The 26736-nt window shown below is 37.2% G+C and overlaps 1 protein-coding gene across 1 annotated transcript in view; it reads left to right on the top strand.

Annotated features, from left to right (window-relative positions):
* Nucleotides 1–328: 328 nt before the first annotated feature.
* Nucleotides 329–26736, top strand: part of GRAMD2A (GRAM domain containing 2A) — a 37373-nt gene continuing 10965 nt past the window's right edge. The window contains 9 exon segments of the mRNA XM_074284868.1: nt 329–384; nt 593–619; nt 15940–16050; nt 16788–16845; nt 17286–17358; nt 19464–19567; nt 20350–20448; nt 22172–22243; nt 23530–23592. Of these exon segments, the coding sequence (XP_074140969.1) occupies nt 329–384; nt 593–619; nt 15940–16050; nt 16788–16845; nt 17286–17358; nt 19464–19567; nt 20350–20448; nt 22172–22243; nt 23530–23592 (663 nt within the window).

Raw genomic sequence — 26736 nt, 5'->3', positions numbered from 1 at the left:
TCCCTGAAGACCATCAGAATGACCTAATCAACCTCAGGGACTCTGACTCTGGACAAGAGGTAGGAATAGCCCAAAGTGATAAAGAGCAACAAATCCAAAGGAGACAATGATCTTCAAGTTAAGCCACATAAAGTGCTTTGACAGTCAATTACTATATCTACATACTGCTATTTATATTGGACTTACGGTCAATGGTAAAATCATCATCATTTTACATTTAACATTTGAGAACCTAGAACATGTTATTATTGGCCCTTATTACAAAGTAATTTTCTGTGATTCAGACCTCTCCTCATTCCATATTTAACGTATTTTCTATATAATAGAGATGGGGAAAGTACCATATTTCTTCAAAGAAAGGACCGAGTATGCCATCCCTTCAGAGTGAGGATAAGAGCTAAACTATTCACTCTTTGAGATTCTATATAACATTTGTTGAACTGAATTGAATTGCCCACACAAAGACCTTTTTTTTTTCTTCCAACAGAAGAATACTGGAATACCCTCAATAAACTTCTATTTCCAGCTTTGCAATTTGGAAAGACTAATACAAGGCTCTAAGTGCCTGCCATCATCTCCCAGTGTGAAGAAGGTTCATCATTAGAAGGCTGTCCACAAGGTAATTATCATCATTATTATTATTATTGTTTATGTACCTAAAAACCCAGATAAAACCATAAAATGACCTGCATGTAGCCCCATTTTGCATCTACAATGATAATATTGGAAATATTAAGGTAGAAGGTACTAAGAATCACCAGATTCTCCCTTTCACTTACTAGTGTTGTATTTCTTTCCAATTGCATATAAAAATGGCTTTCAACATATATTTTTATAAGATTTTTTTTTTTTTTTTTGAGGCTGGGGTTAAGTGACTTGCCCAGGGCCACATAGCTAAGAAGTGTTAAGTGTCTGAGATCAGATTTGAACTCGGGTCCTCCTGAATTCAGGACTGGTGCTCTATCCACTGCACCACCTAGCTGCCCCCCTTTTATAAGATTTTAATTTCAAAATTTTTCCACTCCCTTTTTCCCTTTCTTCCCCCCCTCCCAAGATAGCAAACAATCTGATATAGGTAATACATATATAATCACATTAAACCTATTTCTACATTAGTTATGTCGTGAAAGAAGAATCAAAATAAAAGAGAAAAACCACAAGGAAGAAAAAACAAAAATAAAGTGAAAATAATATAATTCCATTTGCATTTAGACACCATAGTTCTTTCTCTGAATGGAATCACACAATTTTTAAACTATCTAAATTCATTAATTTAATTGTTGGTTTTCTTGGTATTAGATTTTTATGCAAAGACCAATGATCTATTCCTGATTGAAATTCCATCTAGAAAGAAGGGCAACTGTTCTTGGAGAAGTTAATAAAGAAGCAAACACAGAAGCAAAAAAGAATTATCAGTCCAAGGTATAAATGGACTAGATAAGTTGTCAAAGGATATGAAGCAATATTAGTTCCCAAAAGAATCGCTAACTATTAACAATTATATGCTCCAAATCATGAATAATAAGACAGATGCAAATCAAAACAACTCTGGATTTTGTGTCATACCCAGCAAGTTGGTGAAGATGAGAAAAAATAGAAATGACAAAAAAATAGCCAATACTGAAGAGGCTGTTGAAAGACAAATACACAGATACACTATTAGCAGAGCTATGAATTGATCCAACATTTCTGAAAAGTAATTTGGATTTATGCTAAAAGAGTAAGTAAATTGTTCAGGTTCTTCAACATAGATATATACTCCAAGGTAGTTAAAGACAGAAAGAAAGATCCCATATACATCAAACTATAGCAGAATTTTGGGAGGGTGTAGCTAAGAACTAGAAAAAGTAGCTGCCAATCAACTGGGTAATAGGTAAACAAATTGTGGTGCATGAACATAATACAATTTCACTGCGTCATTTAAAAAAATATGAAGAATTCAAAGATGTATGAAAAGACTTATATAAACTGGTACTAAGAGAAATAAGCAGAGGCAGTAAATCAATATACACAATAAATATAACAATGTAAGAAGAAATTAAGCAACAATAAAAACAACAAAAACCCTGAACAACTATGTAATTATATTGGGGGCAGCTAGGTGGCACAGTGGATAGAGCACCAGCCTTGAATTCAGGAGGACCCGAGTTAAAATCTGGTCTCAGACACTTCCTAGCTGTGTGACCCTGGGCAAGTCACTTAACCCCAATTGCCTCAGCAAAAAAAACCCCAAAAAACAAAAAAACAAAAAAGAAACAAAAACCCCAAAACAAACAAAAAACACCTATATAATTATAATGGTTGTTTGGTCCTGAAAAAGAGTTCAGAAACTTCCTTCTCTCTTTGCAGAATATGACATTCTATCAAATAATAACTGATGCCTTGATTAGTTTTCCTGAATTTCTTCTTTCTTTTTAAAAACCTTTTTATAAAGATTAGATAGTTGGATAGGGGAAGGGTGAGGTATATAATTGGAAATGAAAGTGTTATTTTTAAAAATGAGACTTAAGTGTAATAAAAAAGGAATCAAGATGCATATAGATAGTCACTGAAAATGGAAGTTAATCAATACTATATGAGGATCAATTCTGATGGAAGTGGCTCTCTTCAACAATGAGAGATCCAAATCAGTTCCAACTGATCAGTAATGAACAGAATCAGCTACACCCAGAGAAAGAACTCTGGGAAATGAGTGTGGACCACAACATAGACAGCATTTACACTCTTTCTGTTATTGTTTGCTTGCATTTTTGTTTTTCTTCCCAGGTTTTTCTACCTTCTTTCTAGATCAGATCTTTCTCATGCAGCAAGATAACTGTAGAAATATGCATACATATACTTTAACATATTTAATATGTATGGGACTATCTGCCATCGAGGAGAGGGGGTGGGGAGAAGGAGGGGAAAAGTTAGAACAGAAAGTTTTTCAGGGGTCAGTGCTGAAAAATTACCCATGCATATGTTTTGTCAATAAAAAGCTATAATTAAAAAAAGAAAATGGAAGTTAATTCTGTAATATTATTTGCTATTTATCAAAATAGCTGCATTTGAAAAAAAAAAAGAAAGAGAATATGTCATTATGACTCTTAAGTATTCACAGTGGGCATGGGCTGATAGAGCTAATTTGGGAGTCAGGAAGATGCAGGTTCAAATCTTGCTGCTTAAAATCCTGGCCACATGATTCTAGGCAAAGCACCTAACCTCAGCAACACTCAGAAGACCACAAGTTACAGAAGAGTTATAGATTTGAATTACCTCACTGAGTTTCCTCATTAAAATTTATATATTTCAATATAATCACAGTTTTAGACCAAAGGAAAAAATAGATCTCCTGCCATGTTTTATGACTTGAAGAAAGTGGCTGTTTTGGTAGAACAAAATACTACATTTGTAAGGATTCTCTACTGATGTTGACTTTATACTAATTATATATATCCCTGAATACTATGAAGCCTTTTTCTTTTTTTCTTTTTTTTTTTTTTTTATTCATTTTTCCAAATTATCCCCTCCCTCCCTCCACTCCCTCCCCCCGATGGCAGGTAATCCCATACATTTTACATGTGTTACAATATAACCTAGATACAATATATGTGTGTAAATACCATTTTATTGTTGCACATTAATTATTAGCTATGAAGCCTTTTTCATTGACATTTATATTTCTCATTTACAACAATGAGAAAGAGATCAATACAGTCTTCCATGATGAAAACATAGAGTGGACACAAAAAAAGCATCTTGCCCAAGCTACAACATGCTGCTCTCAATTTCAGTGGCATTGCAGAGATGAACAATGGATCTGGGCTAAGAACTGAATAGTAGAAAGCAGGCAATCTGTATTGCATTGGGGAACTTGAACAAATGCAGAGTTATAAAGCTAAAGTTGTATCCTCTATAAAAAAGAATGGTTAGAGAGGAAGCATGAGGCAGGGCTAAGTCCAAAGATGCTATTAATACAATGTAGAATCCAGTACAACTATGAAGATACAGATGTTGCAAAAATATATCTCTTTTTTCTTACCATTCCCGCCTCCCCCTCCTCTATATATCCATTTTCTACCTTTTGTTCTAGACTCTTTTGCATGTACTGTCACTTATTGGAGGGTTTCAGAGCAGCTAATGGAAGCTAGTAGTGATTTGGGAGGGGAGGAAGACTTAGCAAGATGGCTGATTACTTGTTAGGATGCTATAGGAAAGATTAATATATCAGGAAGGTTAGTCGACCAGTTGACTTCTCAGAGTCATGCCTGAGACTCCAGGCCTGATACGGCTACTGAGCAGTACTGATTCTATATAGCACTGTACAATAGAACCAGAGCAGTATTGATTCTATAAATCTAGAGAATGACAAGTATATTAATATTGTTTCAGCTTTCAAAAGCAGGAAAAGAATGGAGCAAGCAAATTATAGGTCAGTGACCTTGACTCTGATACTTAGAAAAATTCTAAAAATATTAGCAAAAGAATGATTAGTGAACAGCTAGAAAAAAGAAGTGTTGATCTACTAACCTACGCACCTATTCTTGCAAGAATGTAAAATAAATATTTCCTGCATTCATCAGTGAGTCAGTAGAGTTCTTGGTAAGTAAGATATTTGGTTTCATACAAATGGGATCCAGACATTCTAAGTTGGGGTCACTTCTGTAAAAGCACGAGTAGATGCCTTCCTTTGATAGCTGATTTCAATAGCCTTGTGGCTCAGCTCCAGCATCCCTCACTCATAGACTGTTCAAGATCCTACAATCATTTTGGTAAGTAAAGCCACTGATGAATCCAGGAAACAGGAAGGGAAATAGAGTATGTTCTGCAGCAGCCAGGTAACTCTATGCACAGATCAAAGTTAAGAATTAGAAGCAAAGGAGATATCCATCAATTGGGAAATAGCTAAACAAATTTTATTACGTAAAAATAATGGATTATTACTATGCTGTGAAAAAAGTGAGTGTGAATACAGAAGCATGGAAAGAGCTACTAGAATTGATCCAGAGTGCAGTAAGCAGAGTCGAGAAAACAATATACATAGTAACTGCAACAATGAACATGGAAAGAACAGTGAGAAACCAAAAAATGAATAGATGTAAAAAATCATAAAGATAAAGTGAGACTCAAATAAAGAGATACAATAAGCAATACAAATTCCCCCCCCCCAAAAAAAAAAGAAAGAAAGAAAAGGAAAGGAAAAAAAAGAATAGAAAAGAAAAAAGGAGTGTTGTTCATAAGGAGCCAGCATGGCTTCATCAAAGAACAGGTCATATCAGCCAAGCTCAATTTCCTTTTTTGACAGGTTTATTAGGCAGATAGATAAAGGGAAATAATTTTAGATATGGCTATAAATAGCTATAGGAATAGTTTATTTAAACTTTATTTTAATTTTTTAAAAATAATATTTTATTTTTCCAAATGCATGCAAAAACAATTTTTAACATTTTTTTTTTTTTTACTTTTGAGTTCCAAATTCTTTCCTTCCCACCCTTCCCTTACTCCTCCCTGAGACAGTAAGCAATTTGATATAGGCTATACATGTGCAATCATGCAAAATACATTTTCATATTAGTCATGTTGTGAGTTTACTTAGTTTTACCAAGGCATTTGATCAAATAGAGAGCTGTGGGCTAAATGATAGAACAGTTAGACAAATTCAGAACTGGTTGAATTGTCACACACAAAGAATAGTCATTAATGGGCCGATGTCATCATGGAAGGAAATTTCAAGTAGAATGCCTCAAGGATATGATTGGCTTATACTGGCTCCAAATTACTCTCAATGACTTGGACAAAGACATAAATGTCATGCATGTCAAATTTGCAAATGACAATGTTAGGAGGAACAGCTAATATAGTAAATGATAAAATCAGGAACCAAAAAAAAAAGTTGACAGGAACATTGGACCAGTTCTAATAAGATGAAATATAAAAGTCTTATATTTGGGTTCAAAAATTTGACTACTGAAGTATAGAATAGAAGTCTAAAAATAACCCTGGGATTTTAGTATACTAGCAATGTGATAGGCGTAGTAACAGGGAATGGACCTGTGATTTTTTTATAACAGGAATTCTAGGAGACAAAGCTCATTCTACCAATGCAAGTTGATCTCTTCTCTGAAACTTATTGTTATAGAGGATTGCTAGAACACTGAGAGGTCAAGAGATTTGCCTAGAACACATTTTCAGGATATGTTAGAAATAAAGCCTTGCCCCAAATCTTCCTGACTTTGAGTCTAGTTCTCTCTCCATTATACTATACTGCCTTTCCTGATTGTGTTATATGGTAGCAAAAAGCTAAGTTGAATTAGTGAAGTACTAGTGTTTAAGTTATAAAGGTATCAATTCTAGCATACACTGCTATGGTCACACTACACTTGGAGGATTGGTAACTTTTCTGGGTGTCTTATTTCAAGAAGAACCCTGATAAGTTAAAGTTCAGAACTGGACAACCAGAGTGGTGAAGGAACATTCTTGAGATTTTGCTACATGAAAATTGGTTGAAGGAAGTAGTGATATTTAGTTTGAAGAAGAGAAGACTTAGAAGTAACATCAAAGCTATATTCAATAGAATTTGAAAGATGATCATATACAAGAGGTTTGTGACTTGTTCTCCTTAGGTCCAGAAGTAGAACTAGAAATAATGGCTGGAAGTCACAAAGAAGCAAATTTAGGTTTGATTCAAAGAAAAATGTCCTAACTATAGAGCTACCAGAAGTGGGATAGAATGCCTTAGGACTCTATTCAAAAGACTGAATAAACATTTGTTAGGCATATTGTAGAACAGATTCTCTTTTGGGTATGGCCTGGACTAAAGAACATCTCTGGATTCTTCCATCTGAAGTTCTTTGATTTCCTGACAAATATTCAGATTATTGGATAATTATTGGATGTTGCTGTAATTCAGTTGTTTTCAGTTATAACTGACTCTTCATTTGGGGTTTTCTTGGTGAATATACTGAAATAAGAAGCCAAGATGGTGGAAAGAGACCAGGAAGTTGCCTGAGCTCTCCCTAGTTTCTTTCAGAAGCAACATTAAATCAAACTGCCAAAAGAATTCTGGAGCAACAGAATCTACAAAAAGACAGAGTGAAGCTATTTTTCAGCTTCATGTAACTTAGAAGGATTTCAGGAAAGATCTGTCTCACTTAGATAAAAGTAGAGTGCAGCCTAGCCCAGGTGGTACCTGAGCAAATCAACAGAATACTCACAGCTACAGCACACAGCTCTTGCTCAGCAAGCAAGTAGCACAGTAGGTCAGCTGTAGACCTCCAGCATCTACTGCAATAGGCAAGCAGCCAGCCCTATAAGCAAGGACAAACATCAATTAGGTCAGATTACCCTAATATAGTGGACAAGCCATTTGTCCCTGTCCCCCATTAAAAGAAGCTTGAAACAATGCCCCCTGTACTTCAGGAGTAGGGTTCAACTTTTTAAGATGAGCCAAAAAAAAAAAAAAAAAACCTCAGACCATAGAAATCTACTACGATGACAGAGAAGATCAAAACTTGAACTCAAAATAGGACAACAATGGCAAAATACCTACATGCAAAGCCTCAAAAAGGAAGGTGAATTGGTCTCAAGACAAAAAAGTCCTCTTAAAAGATCTCAAAAAGAATTTTTAAAATGAAGTAAGAGAATAGAAGAAAAAGTGGGAAAAGGAATGAGAGTTATGCAGAGAATTATGAAAAAAAAAGTCAATAGCTTGGGAAAGAAAGCACAAAAATTTACTGAAGAAAATAGTTCCTTAAAAACTGAATTAGTCAAATCAACTTCTTTAGTCCATTTAGTCCTTAAAGAAAATAATTTCTTTAAAAGAAGAATTGGCCAAATGGAAAAAAGGAGGTACAAAAGCTAACTGAAAAAAATAATTCCTTCAAAATTAGAATTGAGCAAATGAAAGCTAATAACTCTATGACACATCAAGAATCATCAAAATTAAAAGAATGAAAAAATAAAAGAAAATGTAAAATGCCTCCTTGGAAAAATAACTAACCTGGGAAAAGATCCAAGAGAGTTGATTTAAGAATTATTGCACTACCTGAAAGCCATGATGAGAGAAAGAGAGGGAAAGAGAGAGGAGGGGAGAGAGGGAGGGAAGGAAAGATGGAGGGAGAAAAGGAAAGATGAAGAGAGGGAGGAGAAGAGGGAAGGAAGAAGGGAGGGAAAGAGAAAGAGACAGACAAGACAGACAAACTCACTCTGAGACTGAGGCTGGATAGAATCTTTCAAGAAATTATCAAGGAAAATTGCTATGATATTCTAGAACCAGATGATAAAATAGTAACTGAAAAAATCCACTGATCACCTCCTGAAAGAGATTCCAAAATGAAAATTCCAATATTTAGCCAAATTCCAAAACTATTAGGTCAAAGAGAAAATACTGCAAGCATCCAGAAAGAAACAATTCAAATATCAATGCTATCAGAGTATCAAAGATTACATAGGATTTAGCAGCTTCTACATTAAAGGATCAGAGGGCTTGGAATATGATATTCTGGAAGGCAAAGGAGCTTGAATTACAACCAAGAAATCAATTACCCAGCAAAATTTAATGTAATTATTTAGGGGAGAAGATGAAAAGGGGAACTTTAAACTTTCTTGATGAAAAGACCAGAGCAGAACACAAAATTTGATCTTCAAATACGAGACTCAAGAGAAGCATAAAAAGGTAATAAAGAAAGGAAAAAAAAATCCATGGTATTCAGTAAGACTAAAGTGTTTTACATCTCTACATGGGAAGATGATAACTTGTAACTCTTAAGAACTGTATTTCTATTAGAGCAGATAGAAGGAGTATACTGAGACAGAGGGTGTGAGTATAAGTTGATTTTGATGTGATAATATAAAAGTTAATTCAGGAGTGAAAAAAAAAAAGGATTGTAGTAACAGAAAATGGGGAGAAATGGGAGAGAATGAGAAATAGCAGGGGAAAAGGGAAATAAAAGGTACTGATAGAAAGGAAGGCAGATTGGAGAACATGGTGGTCAGAAGCAAAACTGGTAAGGAGGGACAGGATAAAAAGGAGAGAGAAAGAAAAGTATAAAAAAGGAAGGGTAAATATGATGGAGGGAAATATACAGTAATCATAACTGTGAATATAAATGAGATAAACTCTCCCATAAAGCAAAAGTGAATAACAGAATAGATTAAAAAACAAGAGTCCTACAATATGATGTTTACAAGACACATTTGAAGTAAGGAGAACACAGAGTAAAAGGAAAAGGCTGCAGCAGAATATATTATGCTTCAGCTGAAGTAAAAATAAAAAGCAGGGGGTAGCAATCCTCATCTCAGACAAAGCAAAAGCCAAAAGAGATCTAATTTTAAAAAGGAAGGAAACTACATCTTGCTAAAAGGTATTGAAGACCCCAGTTTCTTTAATTGGGGGTTGCTTGCAAAATTATGATTTATTATCAGTAAATGTTTGATTTGTATATTATATAGATCTGTGATTATGTAAAAATTTCTTGGACAAAAAAGAGTCATGAGTGGAAAAAGTTTAAGAAGTACTGCCAAAAATAATGATGTAAAAACATTACTAAACATCTATAAACCAAGTGGTATAGCATCCACATTTGTAGAGGAGAAGTTAGGTGATGTACAAGAAGAAATAAACAGTTAAACTATAGTGGGGGGATCTCAATCTCTCCCTCTCAAAATTTGATAAATCTAAAAAATAAACAGGAAAGAAGTTAAGGAGATGAATAGAATTTTAGAAAAGTTAAATATATGATAGACCTCTAGAGAAAATTGAATAATAGAAATATACCTTTTTTTCCCAGTGGTACATAGCACATACACAAAAATTGACCATATTTTAGGGTATTAAAAACCTCTCAGTCAAATGCAGAAAGGCATAAATATTAAATGCATCCTTTTCAGATTTCAGATGCAATAAAAATTACAAGTAATAAAAGGTTGTGAAATGATAGATTAAAAATAAATTGGAAGCTAAATAACCTAATCCTAAATAATTAATGGGTTAAACAACAAATCATAGAAACAATCAATAATTTCATCAAATATTGACAATAATGAGACATCAGGCCAAAATTTATGTTTTCTAGCCAAAGCTGCAAAGAGGAAGTTTTATTTTTGTAAATGCTTACATAAATAAAATAAAGAACAGATTAATGAACTAGGCATGTAATTTAAAAAGCTAAGGAAAAAATTTAAAATTCCCAATTAAATGCCAAATTAGGGACAGCTAGATAACAGTGGATAGAATACCACCTCTGGAATCAGGAGGACCTGAATTCAAACTGCTTCAGACATTTAACATTTCTTAACTGTGTAACCCTGGGCAAGTCACTTAACCCCAATTGTCTTGCCCCAAAATAAGTAACTAAACAAACAAATAAATTAGAAATTCTGAAAATCAAAGGAGAAATTAATAAAATTGAAAGTAAAAAAAAAAAACAATTGAACTGGTTTTATGGGAGAGACAATAAAATAAATAAAAATTTGTTTTATTTGATTTTTAAAAAATGAAAGAAAACCATATTACCTGTATCAAAAATGAAAAGAATGTGTTGTGAAAACTGGAAATTAGTATGGCAGAAATTAGATATGGACCCACACTTAACACCATATACCAAGATAAGATCAAAATGGGTCCATGATTTAGGCATAAAGAATGAGATAAATAGATTAGAGGAACAGAGAATAGTCTACCTCTCAGACCTGTGGAGGAGGAAGGAATTTATAACTAGAGAAGAACTAGAGATCATTATTGATCACAAAATAGAAGAGTTTGATTACATCAAACTAAAAAGTTTCTGTACAAACAATACTAATGCAAACAAGATTAGAAGGGAAGTCACAAATTGGGAAAATATTTTTAAAAGTAAAGGTTCTGACAAAGGTCTCATTTCCAAAATATATAGAGAACTGACCCTGATTTATAGGAAACCGAACCATTCTCCAATTGATAAATGGTCAAGGGATATGAACAGACAATTCTCAGATGATGAAATTGAAACTATATCCACTCATATGAAAGAGTGTTCCAAATCACTACTGATCAGAGAAATGCAAATTAAGACAACTCTGAGATACCACTACACACCTGTCAGATTGGCTAAAATGACAGGAACAAATAATGATGAATGTTGGAGGGGATGTGGGAAAACTGGGACACTGATGCATTGTTGGTGGAGTTGTGAAAGAATCCAGCCATTCTGGAGAGCAATTTGGAACTATGCCCCAAAAGTTGTCAAACTGTGCATACCCTTTGACCCAGCATTGCTGTTATTGGGATTATATCCCAAAGAAATACTAAAGAGTGGAAAGGGACCTGTATGTGCCAAAGTGTTTGTGGCAGCTCTTTTTGTTGTAGCTAGAAACTGGAAGTTGAATGGATGTCCATCAATTGAAGATTGGTTGGGTAAATTGTGGTATATGAAGGTTATGGAATATTATTGCTCTGTAAGAAATGACCAGCAGGAGGAATACAGAGAAGCTTGGAGAGACTTAAATCAACTGTTGCTGAGTAAAACGAGCAGAACCAGAAGATCACTATACACTTCAACAACGATACTGTATGAGGATGTATTCTGATGGAAGTGGAAATCTTCAACATAAAGAAGATCCAACTCACTTCCAGTTGATCAATGATGGACAGAAATAACTATACCCAGAGAAGGAACACTGGGAAGTGAATATAAATTGTTAGCACTACTGTCTATCTACCCAGGTTACTTATACCTTTGGAAGCTAATAATTAATGTGCAACAAGAAAAAGGTATTTACACACATATTGTATCTAGGTTATATTGTAACACATGTAAAATGTATGGGATTACCTGCCATCGGGGGGAGGGAGTGGAGGGAGGGAGGGGATAATTTGGAAAAATGAAAAAAAAAATTAAAAAAAAAATGAAAAGAATGATTTTGCTGCCAACGAAGAGAAAATTAAAGCAATTAGGAGCTAATCTGCACAATTGTATGCCAATAAATTTGACAATGGATCAATATTTACAAAAATTTTAATTGCCCAGGCTAACAGAAAAAGAAATAAACTATTTAAATAACCCCTGTTAGAAAAGAGAAATTTATCAAGCCATGACTAGCTAGGATTTATACTAGGAATGCAGGGCTGATTCAATATTAGGAAAACTATTAGCATAAATAATAACAAAACCAACAGAAATCATTTGATTATCTCAATAGATACAGAAAAAGCTTTTCACAAAACACCCTTTCCTACTAAAAACACTAGAGTATAGGAATAAATGGAGATTTCCTTAAAATGATAAATAGTATCTATCTAAAACCATGTTACTAAGTTACTGAGTCTGAATGCAGACTCAAGGATATTTTCCGTTTGGGTTTTTTTGGTGGCTTTCCCCTTTTGTTCTGTTTCTTCTTTCACAACAGGAATAATGGGTAAATATGTTTACATGGTTGCACACATATTTCTTATATCAAATTGCTTACCATCTTGGAGAAAGGGAATAGAAGGAAGAAGGAAGGGGAAAAAAATGGAACTCAAAATCTTAAAAAAAAAAAAAATGTTGAAAACTATGTTTACATGTAATTGGCAAAAACAAAATACTATTTACAAAAAGAAAAGATACTGAAATAGTTTGCCATTTACTTCTCCACTGCATTTTACAGTTGGGGAACCTTAGGCAAATAGTGTTAAATGACTTTCCCAGGATGACAGAGCTAATTAGTATGGATTTGAATTCAGGGAAGATGATAGTCTTTCTGACACCAACTCAGCATTCTATTTACTGTGCCTCTTACCTACCTAACTGATTATTGGGGCTGGACTCTAAATCCTTAGAGTTAATACATTGAAATCAATCTCTAACAGGAAAAACCCAGAGACTATAGATCATACATGGAGCTGGAAGGAACTTCAGAAGCCATCAGTGCAGTTTACAAATGAGAAACCTGCAACTTAGAGAAGTTGTGCCCAAGATTGAACAAGTTGGTTTTGAATTCAAGTCTTTTGACTTCAAACTAGGTGCTCTTGTTAATGTACTGTAATATACAGTCGTATACTTCCACTATAGTAAAAGGAACCAGTAATCATAGCTGTCCTTCCACTTCTGATCCATACGGAGTTTGCTTCTTTTTTGCCTCTGCTCTACTTGCTTTGTCCAAAGAACCAGGGACAGCTGCCATCACCACCAGAACTCCAGATACCATGCGCTCCTCCCTAGATAGCTTGGCAGGTAGGGATAGATTCTTTTACTCCTTGATTCTTTGGATACAAAGTGGAACTTTTCCAAAAAAAAAAAAAAAAAAAAAAAAAAAAAAAAGGAAACATTTTAAAGGAATCACATGGAAAAACAAAAGGAAATTAAGAGGGCAAAGACTAATCTAAATAACCAAATCAAGATAGGTTTTGCCACTACTATTTGACAATCAATTAACCACAATTCGTATTCTTTACCTTAAGTATATCTGGGTGTGCTCTGATTTTCAGTAAGATTCATCTCCATTTTTTGTTTTAGGTTACTGCTTGGCCCTAGTTTTTCCAATGGCCTTCATAGTGAGTGACCACTGACTTTCCCATAACCTGTGTACATTATATCTTGCATATTCAGCAACAGACTCTCTTTCTTCTTGTCTCAAAGTCTAGGATTCTTGTGGTGCAGTCTAAGTTTCTGTTTTTCCTATATTTCTACCCTTCCTGGTAACACCTGTAGTATCAAGCACATAACTGCCGTACTCTCTGAGCTCAATGGCAATTCAGATTACCCAATCTGCCTTTTGCTCAGGTCTAGGAAGGAAAGAAAGGGGGAAAGGAAAGGAAAGGAAAGGAAAAGGGAAAGGAATATAATTCTATTTGATTCTCACATTATTTCTGGGAGGCTAAGTGCTATTATTATTCCCTTTTTATAACTAAGGATACTGAGGCAGAGTGACTTGTCCTGTCACCAGCTAGTAAGTGTCTTGAACTCAAGTTTTCTTGATTCCAGTCCCAATGCTTTATTCACTGAGCCACCTAGCTGCCCCTGAGTCTTTGATGACTCACCTCTTAGGTGTGTCTCCCAGGAGAATAATTTTCCCCCCCAGAATCCTGTTATTACTGGCCTACAACATTGAAATTACACTTATCATAAAAATAACAATTTTCTTTGGAAGGAGAGAAGATTATTCTTTTACACCCACCTATGCCACAGGGCCAAGGTTAAGAAAGCACAAAAGTCTGAATTCCTCTTCTTTCTTCTGAACTTGGTTAGAATCATGGATTCCTCTTTCTTGTGGAGGTGGATCTGAAAGATTTCCTTCTTCCTGTAAAGGCTCCATTAAACTGCCTAATAGCAGTCCATATTAACTTCTGAAGAGGTTTGTCAAACAGCCAGTGTTGGCTTGGGTAGATAGTTTTATCACATTAGCAGGTTGCTGTTTCTTATAGATATATCATACTTTGGCCTGGTTTTTGATTTTTGTTATATATAAAACTTTATTAATTATCAGCATGAGTCAGCAGGGCAGGACTGTGTGTGTGTGTGTGTGTGTATGTGTGTAAGGGGGGAGGGAAATAGTTTGGCTCTCTTGAATAGGTCATTATTTTTTTCTTATTCAAAAAAATGAGAAAATGAAACCCTCATAGTATACATACATCTTCATATGTTTATATATATACATACATATGGCATGTGTATATACCCATACACCCACATGCTTATTCCACAAAACAAATTCCCATGTTGGTCATATTAAAAGTATGTTTCTCGTTTTATATCTGGTATGAGGTGGGCGGTGTATTTCATCCTGGGTCCTCTGGAATTGTGATTTATCAATGAATTGATCTAAGCTCTAAAGTCTTTCATAGTTGTATTGCTCTAGAATACCATTGTCATGATATAAATTATTCTCCTAATTCTGCTTACTTTACTCTGCATCAATTCAGAGGTTTTCCAGTTTCCTCTGAAACTATCTATTTTGCTATTTGTTAGAGCATAAATTCTATTATAAATCACAATTTGTTTAGCTATTCTCAATAAATGGATACTCCCTTAGTTTCTAATTTGGGTCTATTATGAAAAGAGCTGCTATAAATATTTTATGTATATAGGGCCATTTTCTTTTTCTTTGCTCTCTTTGGGTTATAGACTTAGTGGTGGCTTTTGTTGTTTTTTGTTCTTTACTCATGTCCCATTCTATATGACTCCATTTGGGGTTTTCTTGGCAAAGATATTGGATTGGTTTTCTCCAAGAGAGCTTAAGTGACTCTTCCAGGGGTCATGCAGCTAATAAAGTATCTGAGGTGAAATTGGAACTCTGAGCCAGCCCTCTAGCCACTGCACCACCTAGTTGCCCAAGTAGTTGCAAATGGTCAAATTTATGGTTCTAAAGTATGTATAGCTTAATGACTTTTCTAATGTCATGCTTTCAAAATTTCTTTTTTTTAAAATAGCATTTAAATTTTTTTCAATTACTGATAGTTTTCAACATTTAAGTTCCATTTTTTTCATCTCTCCCCAAGACATCAAACAATCCAATATAAGTTATACATGTACAGTCATGTTAAACATATTTCCATATTAGTCATGTTGTGAAAAAAGAATCAGAACAAAAAGAAAAAGCTAGGAGAAAGAAAAAAGAAAAAATATTTTTAAAAAGTTAAAATAGTATCCTTCTATCTACATTCAAACTCTATGGTTTTCCCTCTGAGTGCTGAAGGCATTTTCTACCCCAAGTCTACTGCAATTGTGGATCATTGTATTGCTGAGAAGTTGATCATCATACAGTCTTGCTGTTACTATGTTCAGTGTTCTCCTGGTTCTCTTCACTTCACTCATGCTTTTAAGATTTCCAAATTCTGAAGCAGCGGCTGGTGGGTGTATTAGCTACCCCCAGAGTAAGAGGGTAGGTTCAGGCTGAGCTGATGCTGAGCCTTAGGCCCTACTCTCAGTGAGGGGTGTAGATCTGCCCCCTTCTAAGGGTCTGTGCATTTTCATGTTTCTGCATGGCTTTTTGGACCTTCTACAGCTCTAAACAGATGCATGAAACAGTTCCCTTGAAGATCCCAGTGGACCAACTGGAGAAATTGGAGGAATCTCCAAAAGAAAGGAGCCCCTACCTGGAGACCCTGGAGGAGAGGTGAGCAGTTCCACCCAAACACAGATTCCCAGAAAATACATTTATTGATAGGACTTAGGGAGTGACTTCCTCTTCCCTCAAAGCCTATCCTTGAAATTTGGAGGGCTTGCTTCAAGGCCATCAGAGAGTCTTCTCAGCCATTCCTCTCCCACAGCTTTTTGAGCACAAGGACTGGGTTTCCACACCTTGTAGTTATATCCTGCTGGCTTCCTTTTCCAGCTTCTCTGGCAGATTACTTTTACTTTGAGCTGAGCAGCATCTGGAAGCAGCGCATTTCTGACTTGGCTGGGTCCTGACCCTGGCTGAGCTCCTGGGGTCCTCACAGTCCTGCCCATCTTCCCCCACCCCATCATCCCTTCCCCTTGACTCTACTCATTCCCCTTGATTGATGTTCCAAAGCCATAAGCTTACCACAGGTTGCTTCTTGGACAGAGAAATGGAGAAAGTTTTGAGGGACTTCAATGAGAATAAAGGGAAGCTTGAAGCCTTCCTAAGAGCCATTCACTTAGCAGGACTAAAAGGATCCTAAGCATGACCCAAGAGCTCCTGAATATTTGAATTAGTAATGCTCCCCTGTGATTGTACCCATACCCAGAGAATAAATTTTATCTTCAGAACAGCTGTCCTGTGTCTTCAGAACATAGCCAAGGAATGATGAAGGAGCAGCCTGAGGAAGCATGGATTGGGAGGGAACTCAATGGGTTTGCTATTCTTAGAGTGGAATGTCTTCCTTGCAGTGTACAGCTACCTGAAGGCCTAAAAGATGAAGAAATAAAGAAAAGCAGCCTAGAAGTGGTGAGTCTGGGACCCTTTTCCCCACCTTCCAGGAGCAAAGTTCTAAGGGATGGGAGAAACAAGAGCTGAGGCTTCCCCTTGACCCAGCCTAAGATACTTGAGAGCTGCTAAGGGAGTGGACGCTGGACCATGATTTTGAAAGCCTTCACTCCATTGACAATGAGTTTTCCATAATGGTTGGCTCAGTCACCAGGAAACCCAGGGAGCATCACATCCTGTGCCCTCTGGTAACCTCCTAAGTCAACATGAAAGCATTATTGGTGAAAGTGATAGCTTTCACTTGTAGATACCTGCTCAATATAGAAAACCACCATTCAAACTTACCTTTGTCTTTCTGGTAAGTTACTGAGTTCCTTTTGGGGTCTCCTCTCTGGGGATCTTGGGTCTGGAGTTGGCCTCCCAGGGTCCAAGTGTCTCAAACCTGCTATGTTTATTTGCAGACACCAAATAAATACAACCACCAATATCATAAGCTGTTCAAGGACATCCCCCCAGAGGAGACAGTTCTGAAAGGTGAGCTAATGACACAGTTTCAGCTCAGATTGTACGGTTGGCTAGATCATAGAGAATCTCTTGGGTACTCAAGGGCCGTCATGTTAGGGGCCTTTCTTTTGGCAGTATTTGAAAGGCAATGTACAGTGGAAAGATTTAAGATGAATTTTAAAGTCCTAACATTTCTGACCAAGAGTCAGTCACTTCTATGCTCTGGACCTTCTCTTTCTCATATGTAAGAAGAGGATCTTGAACTGCTCCAAGGCTATTCAAGCTCAAACATGCTAGGATTTTTACTGCTTCTGGATGGATTTTAGTGATTGTTGATTCTTTGTTGGTCCCTATTTTTTTTAAAACATAAAAAGGTTTTGCTGATTGGATACAGAGATGAAATCTTAAAAGTTTCTTGTAAATTGTGCATGGCCTTATAAATGTGTGGAGGGTTTTTTATTATCTTGTTATGGAAACAGTTTCTCCCTCACATCTAGTGTTTTTCAAAGAAGGATTTTTCCTGCATAGTACCACTTTGTGAGGGTAGGGAGCCAAGAACTATGGTTTAGTGGAGCCTATTTTGAGGTAGTGAAGAAACGTAGAGAGCAAAGAATGCTTTCACCAAGAAAAGGGCTTTGGAGGTAGAAGAAAAAAGGATGATTATGAATGAGGAGAGCATAACTTGTAGCAGGAAGAAAAGATAATGAGATTTTTCTGAAGTGGGCTTTGAAATGCATCTTGGGACAAAGATTCCAGGATTTTGAATGACAGCAGGCTACTTAGAGGGAATAGAAAAGTTTTGGAGAATTCTGGAGTGGACATTGTTGGGGACAGAGAAGAACAAGAGGTAGGGTTGTGCAGGAAATCTTGTTACATTTTTAAAAATTTTGAACTTAACCATCACCAAATAAAAGAAGCAACTATATGTTAAGTGAAGCAGAGAAAAAAAATTACATGAAAATATGAGTCTCACTTAAATACAGACTATTTTTCCCTTAAAATACACACACACACACACACACACACACACACACACACACACACACACACACATATATATGAAATAACTTTAGCATGTAGCTGTCCTGTTTGTGTTTCTTTCCTGTGTTTCTTTTATGCATTTTCAAAGACTTCAAAAACCTTTTCTTTTTTTTCTTCATTTTTTGAGACAATCTCTCACTACTTTCCAATTCTCTCCACCTTCCCATCTCCCACCAAAAAATAAAAATAAAAAATAAAAGCAAAACCTTTATAACATATTTGCCATATCCAAAAATGTATTGTGAAAAAAAAATTTAGAGATGGAAAGGATAGGAACAAAGTAGCAGAGGCTGAAGGGGAAAGGAAGGACTGGCTAGAGAGTGGCATCAGATGGGCTGGACAGAACATAATTCAATCAACCAACAACCAACAAGCATTTATTAAGTACTTTCTCTGTGCCAGGCACTGTGCAAAGGGAAAGGGATTCAGAGGAAAGTAAAATGGTTCCTGCCCTCATGGAGCTTATATTCTAGTGAAGAAGAAAATATGTAAATAATTAGGAACATATAAGATATATACAGAAAAGATAGAAAGTAACCTTTGAGAGGAAGGCTGTAGCAGCTTGAAAATGGAGGGGATCCAAAAAAAAAAAAAAAAAAAAAAAAAAAGCCTCCTTCAGAAGTTGGTCTTGGAGCTGAGTGTGAAAGAAGCCAGAATTACTAAGAAATAAATACAGGTAAGGGAGAGTGTCCCAGGTATAGGGAATGAAATCTGTAATAGTTTTTACTTCCTCTGGAGAAATCAAAAGAACTGAGGGTAGAAAAAGCTATGAGTTAATTCAGACAGCCGACCTTCCTAGTTCAAGGAACCAGGGTTAAAAAGAAGAGAGAGAGAAAGAGATAAAGAGACAGAGACAGAGACAGAGAGACAGACAGACAGACAGAGAAAAAGAGAGACAGACACAGAGAGAGAAAAAGACAGACAGATAGACAGAGAGTGCTCACATGTATGTGATAGAGCTTCACCCTTGGCTTAATATTTCTCAAGGAGTTTGGGAGCGTTTCATGATGCAATCTGTACTGTATTATCTGTGACGTGTTGGTGGCTGTGGGTCTGTCTGTGTGCGTGTATATCTTTCTGTCTCTGTATTGCAGTGTGTTCCTGTGCGCTCCAAAGGGACATCCTCATCCAAGGCCGTCTGTACATCTCCCACAACTGGCTCTGCTTTCATGCTAGCCTCTTTGGCAAAGACATCAAGGTATAGTGGTGCTGCCCCCTTTCGAGGGTTCTGCGGTCCCTGGCACGGGTTGCAGCTGACTGTTGGTCCAGGTCGTCTGCTCTTTGAAACCAGATGAGATATTTTATGCACTTTTCCGCTTCCTCAGAAGCTGGAAGCATGACTAACTCGTGGACCGGAGGAGTGAATAGTTGTGCAAATCGCAGTCACTCTGGGATAGTTCTTGTATTTGCTGAACTTCCACGTATGAAACCTCTCACAACATGGCTGACTGTGCAGGATTAAGCAGAACAACCAGTTCCTGCTGCTTGACCGGCCAAGATCGTTCTGTGTGTATATGTGACTTTTCCCCAGCAAGGATGGAACCCAGGAGGGGGAATCAGAGAGAGTACCTTGGAAGTGCTAAAGTGCACGTGTAGTTGTAAAGCAGGGAAGGGTGGGAGACTGCTGTTCTGAGGTGAAATAGAACTTTTCAGAGCTTCTCTGCAGCTGCATTGTTCTCACAAATGGTCCCTCTGGGTCATCACATGAATGGACAGCTGGAAGGAGGATATGGAATGAATGAAAACTGCTATTTGAACCTCTTAAGTGGAAGGAGGGGAAGGGAGGGAAGGAAGAGGGGAGCTAAAGCAAAGATAGTATCATAAAGGTAGAATCTCACTATAGAGTACATTTTACTTTGCCTACTTCACAGCCTTCAGGGGTTGATATCTGTGGGTCTGTGCTGATAATGTAGGGGATGGCGCCTTCTAATAAGGTGGGGGAGGAAGGATCTCATGAGGAATATGCTTGTCTCCCTTCAGGTAGTCATCCCTGTGCTGTCTGTCCAGATGATTAAAAAGCACAAGATGGCCAGACTCTTGCCCAATGGACTGGCTATTACAACCAACACAAGCAGAAAGGTCAGTGGGTCTCCACGCTCCCCATCAGGCAGCTATTCTCTGCTCTCTGTGTCAACAGGTATTATCCTTTCAAGACTGGCCATTGTTGGATCTGGGAAGCTAGGTTGGCTGTGGGAAGCTGGAGTTAGGAACACTCTCTCATCTTCCTGATTTCAAATCTGGCCTCAAACTCTTAGGAGCTATGTGACCCTGGGCAAGTCACATAACCCTGCTTTCTTCAATTTCCTCATCTGTAAAATGAGTTGGAGAAGGAAATGGCAAACTACTCCTGCATCTTTGCAACAAAACCCCAAATGGTGACATACAAAATCAGACATGACTGAAAACAGCAATTGTTAACATAGCCCACCCCTCACCCCCCAAGGCCAGCCAAAGTTCCCACAAGTCACTTCTACATGCCATTCTTCCTCTCATGGTGAGTTGTTATGTGAAATCTAAAATTGTTTCTTAAATTATGCTTTACTATTGGCACAGAGACCAATGACTCTATGCTCTTGCTGCCTCGGGCTATGCCCAGGGGTTCTGAACTATGAAGAAGGTACTTTTTATCTTAAGAACAAAGAGTTGCTGAAAATGGTCATTATTATAAAAGTACTTGTACTTTATTCCTTTCTACCGATAAGTAGGTTTTAACTTGAAGCTCATCCCCTGCCAGTTTTCTTCTCCCTCCTTCCCCCAGAAACCATATTGGAAACGGTGGTTGGATTCCCAGGCTAGTCCATAAAAAACAAACTATTTAACTCAGCATATCATTGAACCATAGAATTAATGATAGATGAAACACTATTAATAGTAATGTTCTAAAAATTGTTTCTATGGGAATATTGATTCATGTCATGAGAAGAGAACATGGCAGCTTGGGAATATTTGTGCCCCTTGACCAAAAAAGATACGTTGTTTACCACTAGACCACCAGGTCAGGAAGGAAACTGGGAGACTGTTCCTATTGTCACTTTCCCATCTTCATTCCTTCCCACTTACTCTTCCTTCCCTCCCAAAGTTCACGTTTGTGCACATAGACACCCAGTACCACTGAAGTAAAACTTGAGCTACCTTACTGAGCTAGATTTCTTTCTCCTCTAAATTGACAACCTTAGTTCTCACTTGCTAATCAAATCAGTAGCACAGAACCTCCCTCCAGTTCAGTGTGTGGCAGACCTGTGGCCCATGATATTGAACCTTTTGGCACTGGAACTGACCTCTCCAGACCAACAATCTTGAAGCAAATTTTCTCTTAAAGGTTAAGGCATCTTTTGTTCTGGGCACAGTAAGAGGTGATAATTCACCCAAGGGCACGTGGCTGTGGGCCAAAAATCTGTATGCCCTTGACTGGGGTATGTCATGTAAAAAGGAACATAGTGATAGAGAAATCAGAACACTTCCCTTTTAGCACCTATCTCACTTTCCTATGCCTTCTCAAACTTTGTCCCTTTCTTCCTGTCAGCACGGAAGGCTCTTTAAGTTCAAAATGTCCTCCAAACTCAAAGGGGATTTAAATATCTCTAAAGGTTAAATGAAGCTGTTATGGTAGGCCTTAAAATATGTATTTTTAAGATATATGTGTGTGACAGGGTTCACAGCCTTCCTCAGTTGTATCCTAAGGCTGATTGCCAATGTTAAAGTTCCGATATCTTCTTGAAGCCATGTTTGAGTGACAGAATGACCAGAACAGGTATTGTCAGTACCCTTTTCTCATTGCTGATATTTCTCTTTTGTATCGTAGTATATTTTTGTGTCACTGATCTCAAGGGACAGCGTGTATGATGTATTGAGAAGAGTCTGCACCCATCTGCAGGTAATGTTGGGCACTGGCTTTCTTTGGGAGCTGGCTCTCCCTAGAACATCAGTCCTATGGAGGGCTCTCCCTGAGCTATAAACCTTTTTCTAAAGGAATGAAATTCCCACTCTTCTTCTGCCCCAATATGTGAGATAGTAATACTGGCAAGCAAAAGATGGGGAAAGAAGGGAGGGCAAGAGAGAAGATAAGAAACAGAAATGTAGATTCTAGAGTACCCCGAGCTGAATTTTCAGGGACTAGCATTTCTAATGAAGGCCATTCATCCTCTGCGGCACAGTGAGCTACTCGGTCAACACACCTGCCTGAATGTTTCTGTGCTCATGGGTGTGCATTTATGTGTTTGTTGCCATCCCTGTGTATGCTCATCTGCTTGGAAGCTTAGTCCCATCTGCCAGGCTTAGTTTTCAGACAACCAAAATGGTTCCTTTTCTCTACCTTCACCTTTATTTACAGAATAAATGGTAGTCAGAAAAAGCAATATAAGAGCCATCTCTTCAGAACTTTGGAATTGATTATGGGACAAAGGAAATAAGGATAGGTGGACACGAGACCACCCAGGATAGTGTGCCCTATCAGAGAAGGTGCTGTGCAAAGCCGAATTGAAGTGGCTCAAAATAAACACAAGAGGCACAAATTTAGAAAATCTACCTTAATTGTTCCTATAAACTATTTGGGCCTGACCTGTGGTAGAGCATCCCAAGCCTGTATTGATGTGATTGGCTATAATCAAACACACTGTATATAGCTCGAACATAGTGATGCCATTTGGGTCCTTTTCAAGAATGAATGGCCAACCAGCAATAAGAGTCCTTAATCTTTTGTGTATCAGGGACTTTTTGAGAAGTATTTGTGAAGTCCATGGACACTTTCTCAGAATGTTTTTAAACAAGTAAAATAAAACACATTGGATTGGTTGACAGAAGGATGGCAATCATATTTTCCTGTCCTTTAACCTGGGATAATCGGAGGTCCATTCACTCCAGATGAAGGATTCCTAATCAAGGTTCTTTTCCAGACTCTATTTTAGGCTTTTGGAATCATTGTAAAACAGGAGGAAAAAGAAAGGTAATGGAGGAAGGAAAGGAAGGAGCCCTAGACCAAGAGGGAACAGAATGAAGGTTCTGATGAAGAAGCATAATTAGTTGTCTCTGCCTGTGAGCTTGCTCCTCACATTAGATGGGGATCCATAGGAGCTAGACCTTCAGGATTGCTCTAAAAATCCTGGAATCTCATGGAGCTTTAGCCCTGGAGAGACAGTAACAGTTGCCTTCTTTATTCCACAGCCTTCCAGTAAGAAGAGTCTGAGTGTAAGAGAATATCCAGATGAACCTGATTCTGAGTCTCTGGTAAGATTTGCTTATGGGAGCAAAGAGCTGGTGACCCACAGTGACTCTGTAGGAATGTGAGGCTCTAAGGAACAAAAAGGTTACCTGTTCAGGGAACCAGACACAATGGAATTAAAATTCAAGATTGCTTTGGTTGATGCTCTCAAAGGGGGACATCTGTTAACAAAGCCATTAATTAGAGTCCTATTTATACTCCTTTGTCACCTATTGGAACTAAACTGATAATGTACCCCACTGATTAGCACCAGTTAATGGGAGAAAAGCTGCTTGGATTTCCTAAGTATATGTAAATTGTCCTTTCCCTTTTATTCCTTAAGGGAAAATCTAGCTAAGGCTCATTCCTATTTCATCCCTCTCAGTAGAAAAGGTATAAGTTGGTGTAATAGAAATTCCATTTACAAAATGTAATGGGTCCAAAGCCAAGATGGCGAGATGAATTGAAAAACTACCACAAGAGTTTGGTTAGACTAGAGAATGAAAGACTTCCAGAGGCCATGATAGTTTTCAAGTATTTGAAGAGATATGTGAAGAATAACATTTGTTTCACCTGAATCCAGAAGGAGAGGAGTAGAATCAGTAGGTAAAACCAGCGACAGATTTTGGCCCAATGTTAGGAAGCATTTTTAATAAAAGCAACTAACTTTCTTTTCTAAACCTGAAATTCTATTTCTTCATGTAGAAAGTGACAGATGACCTCTAAGATATCTACCATCTCTATTTATGATCTTACATTATTTCACAATTGATTCAGAAGATCTGGTTTCTAATCTGTTCTGTGATTTACTCACTTTTTTGGCAAGTCACTGTACCTTTCTGGCTCTGATCTGTAAATTGAGTAGGCTAGATTGAATCTCCTTTGGTTCTTATTTCACTGGAAAGTTTCCCGAATTGTTATATTAAGGAATGATCCTTCACAAGATAATAAGAAATTTAATTAATAAGTCTGCATATAGATGTAGGGATAAGACTCTAGATACTGTTCCTGTGGTTAAAAGATGTAATGGTCTCTGAATGTTAACCCTAAGAATCTGTCAATCGATCAATAGACATTTATTAAATATCTATTATGTACCACTATGCTAAGTTCTAAGGATACAAAGATAAAAGTGAAATGATTCCTGCTCTCAAGGAACTTATAATCAAGCTTAGGGAACCAACATTTAGATCTGTAAATGTATACAGAATAGATACAAGATAATTTGGGCAGAGGATATTAGCATGTGGGAAGAGGAGAAAAGACTTCATGTAAAAGGTAGATTTTGAGTTAAGCTTTGGAGAAAATTAAGGATTTTGAGAAGTGTAGAGGAGAAGGGAGTGCATTCCAGGTACCAGGGAATAGCCGGTGCAAAGAAAAGAATGTAGTGCTGTGAATTAGGAAGACTACTGGAGTCTCCTTTTAGTAAAGAGATCAGTTTGGCTGAACTGTAGTGTGCATGAAGGGGAGAACTGGAAATAAACCTAAAAAGATTGATTGTGCCCTGATTTTAATGGGTTATAAATATCAAATTGAGGGCTTTGTTTTGATTATAGAGGTAAGAGGAAGACACTGGAGTATATAGAGTAAGGAAGTGACAATAGGGGTGATCTGCACTTTTAAGAAAATTTTGGATGTAGAGTAGAATAGGAAGTGATTTGAAGCAGGTAGACCAATTAAGAGATTATTAGAGGTGATGAGCCTAAACAAAAGTGGGAGCTATGTGAGTGGAGAAGAGAAAAAAGAGATGGTGTGGCTATAGGAATATCAAGAATTAGTGACCAATAAGATATGTGGGATGAATAAGTCAAGAGTCAAGCATGATGTTGAAATTGCAAACCAGGGTGTTGTAATGATGGTGGTGCCTTCAACAAAAATAAGAAAGTTTGGGAAATTTGTGGGGAAAGAGAATGAGTTCAATTTTAGTCATATTGAATTTGAGATGTCTTTGGGGCTTTCAGTTGAATTTTTCAGTAGGTCATTGATGATAAGGGACTGAAGTTCAGGGGAGAGATTGGAGCTGAAAATATAGATCTGGATGTCATCCGAATGAATTCAGTACTTAAATTATAGGAGCTATTGAGGGAAGCAGTTTTCCATTTCATTTGGCTCTGTAGATATATAAGGCTTTTAAGAGACTTAATGGAGTTTCATTTTCTGTCTTTCTGGTAAAATCCTGTGTTCATATCTAATAGAGCTAGCAAGATGTAAGCAAAATTCAATGACCAACCTATGTTTAGATGTGTTTATCAAAGAGTCTAGTGCTTTTCTCCTTTTTGTTTTTGTTTTACTTTACCAGACCTGTGATTTCTTCCAGATGAGGAACTCCCTCCTCTGACACAGACTGATGATACTTGCTCTGCAATTTAGAATATTGGAGATTTGCCTGGGGCAGTAAGGGTTTAAGTGACTGCCCTGGATCACTGGTCAGTGTGTATCAGAGGTGGAATTTGAATCCGTGACTGGACGACTCTAAGACTAGGTTTCTAGCCATCCTTCTCCCCCAACTCCTGACTTTTTTTTTTTTAGTCCATTAGCCTACCCTCTTAGGAAAGCAGTGGCTTCTTCAGTGGAAGGCTGCTCATGTGTCATCATACAAACTGCTTTTAGATGTGTAAGGAGGAACTTGGCTATACATATTATAGAGCAGCATGAGAACAGGAAGTATGGGAGGTGGGGTTTGGGCTGTTGGACTTGAGAGCTAACCTGAGCAATGTTAAGAGATGATATTAAGAGATAGGAAAAGTTTCTAGATAACAAGCATTTAGCCAAGAGCATTGTTTTTATTTCTCATCTCCCTTATGGATATTTGAGGAGGTGGTCTCATGGTGGATATGCTGACTCTCTCCAGAGAGTCATCTCAATTTGCTCAAGAGTCAAACAAAAATTAGGGCAAACTCTGCATCTGGGGCAGAGCATGATTTACTTTTTTGGATTCAGCTGAAGGAAAAATGCACCGGGCCTGGTTAATTTTTAAGATAACATCATAGTTCTACATCAGCAGCTTTCAGTGAAATTGCTTTCCATTGATGCAGGGCAAATTAGGTCTGGAAAGGAGGATGGCTTATGAGTGGGTTATTAATAATGTTTTGACATTGCTCTGACTAAAAAAGATGATGAAACTGGTGCTTTGGGGTACTTGGGGGGGTCATTGATTGGGTCTGTTTCCA

Source organism: Sminthopsis crassicaudata, chromosome 2 (assembly GCF_048593235.1).
Source record: "Sminthopsis crassicaudata isolate SCR6 chromosome 2, ASM4859323v1, whole genome shotgun sequence".
Taxonomy (NCBI): Eukaryota; Metazoa; Chordata; class Mammalia; order Dasyuromorphia; family Dasyuridae; genus Sminthopsis; species Sminthopsis crassicaudata.
Note: the sequence above shows the minus strand (reverse complement) of the source record. Positions and strands in the feature narration are given on the sequence as shown.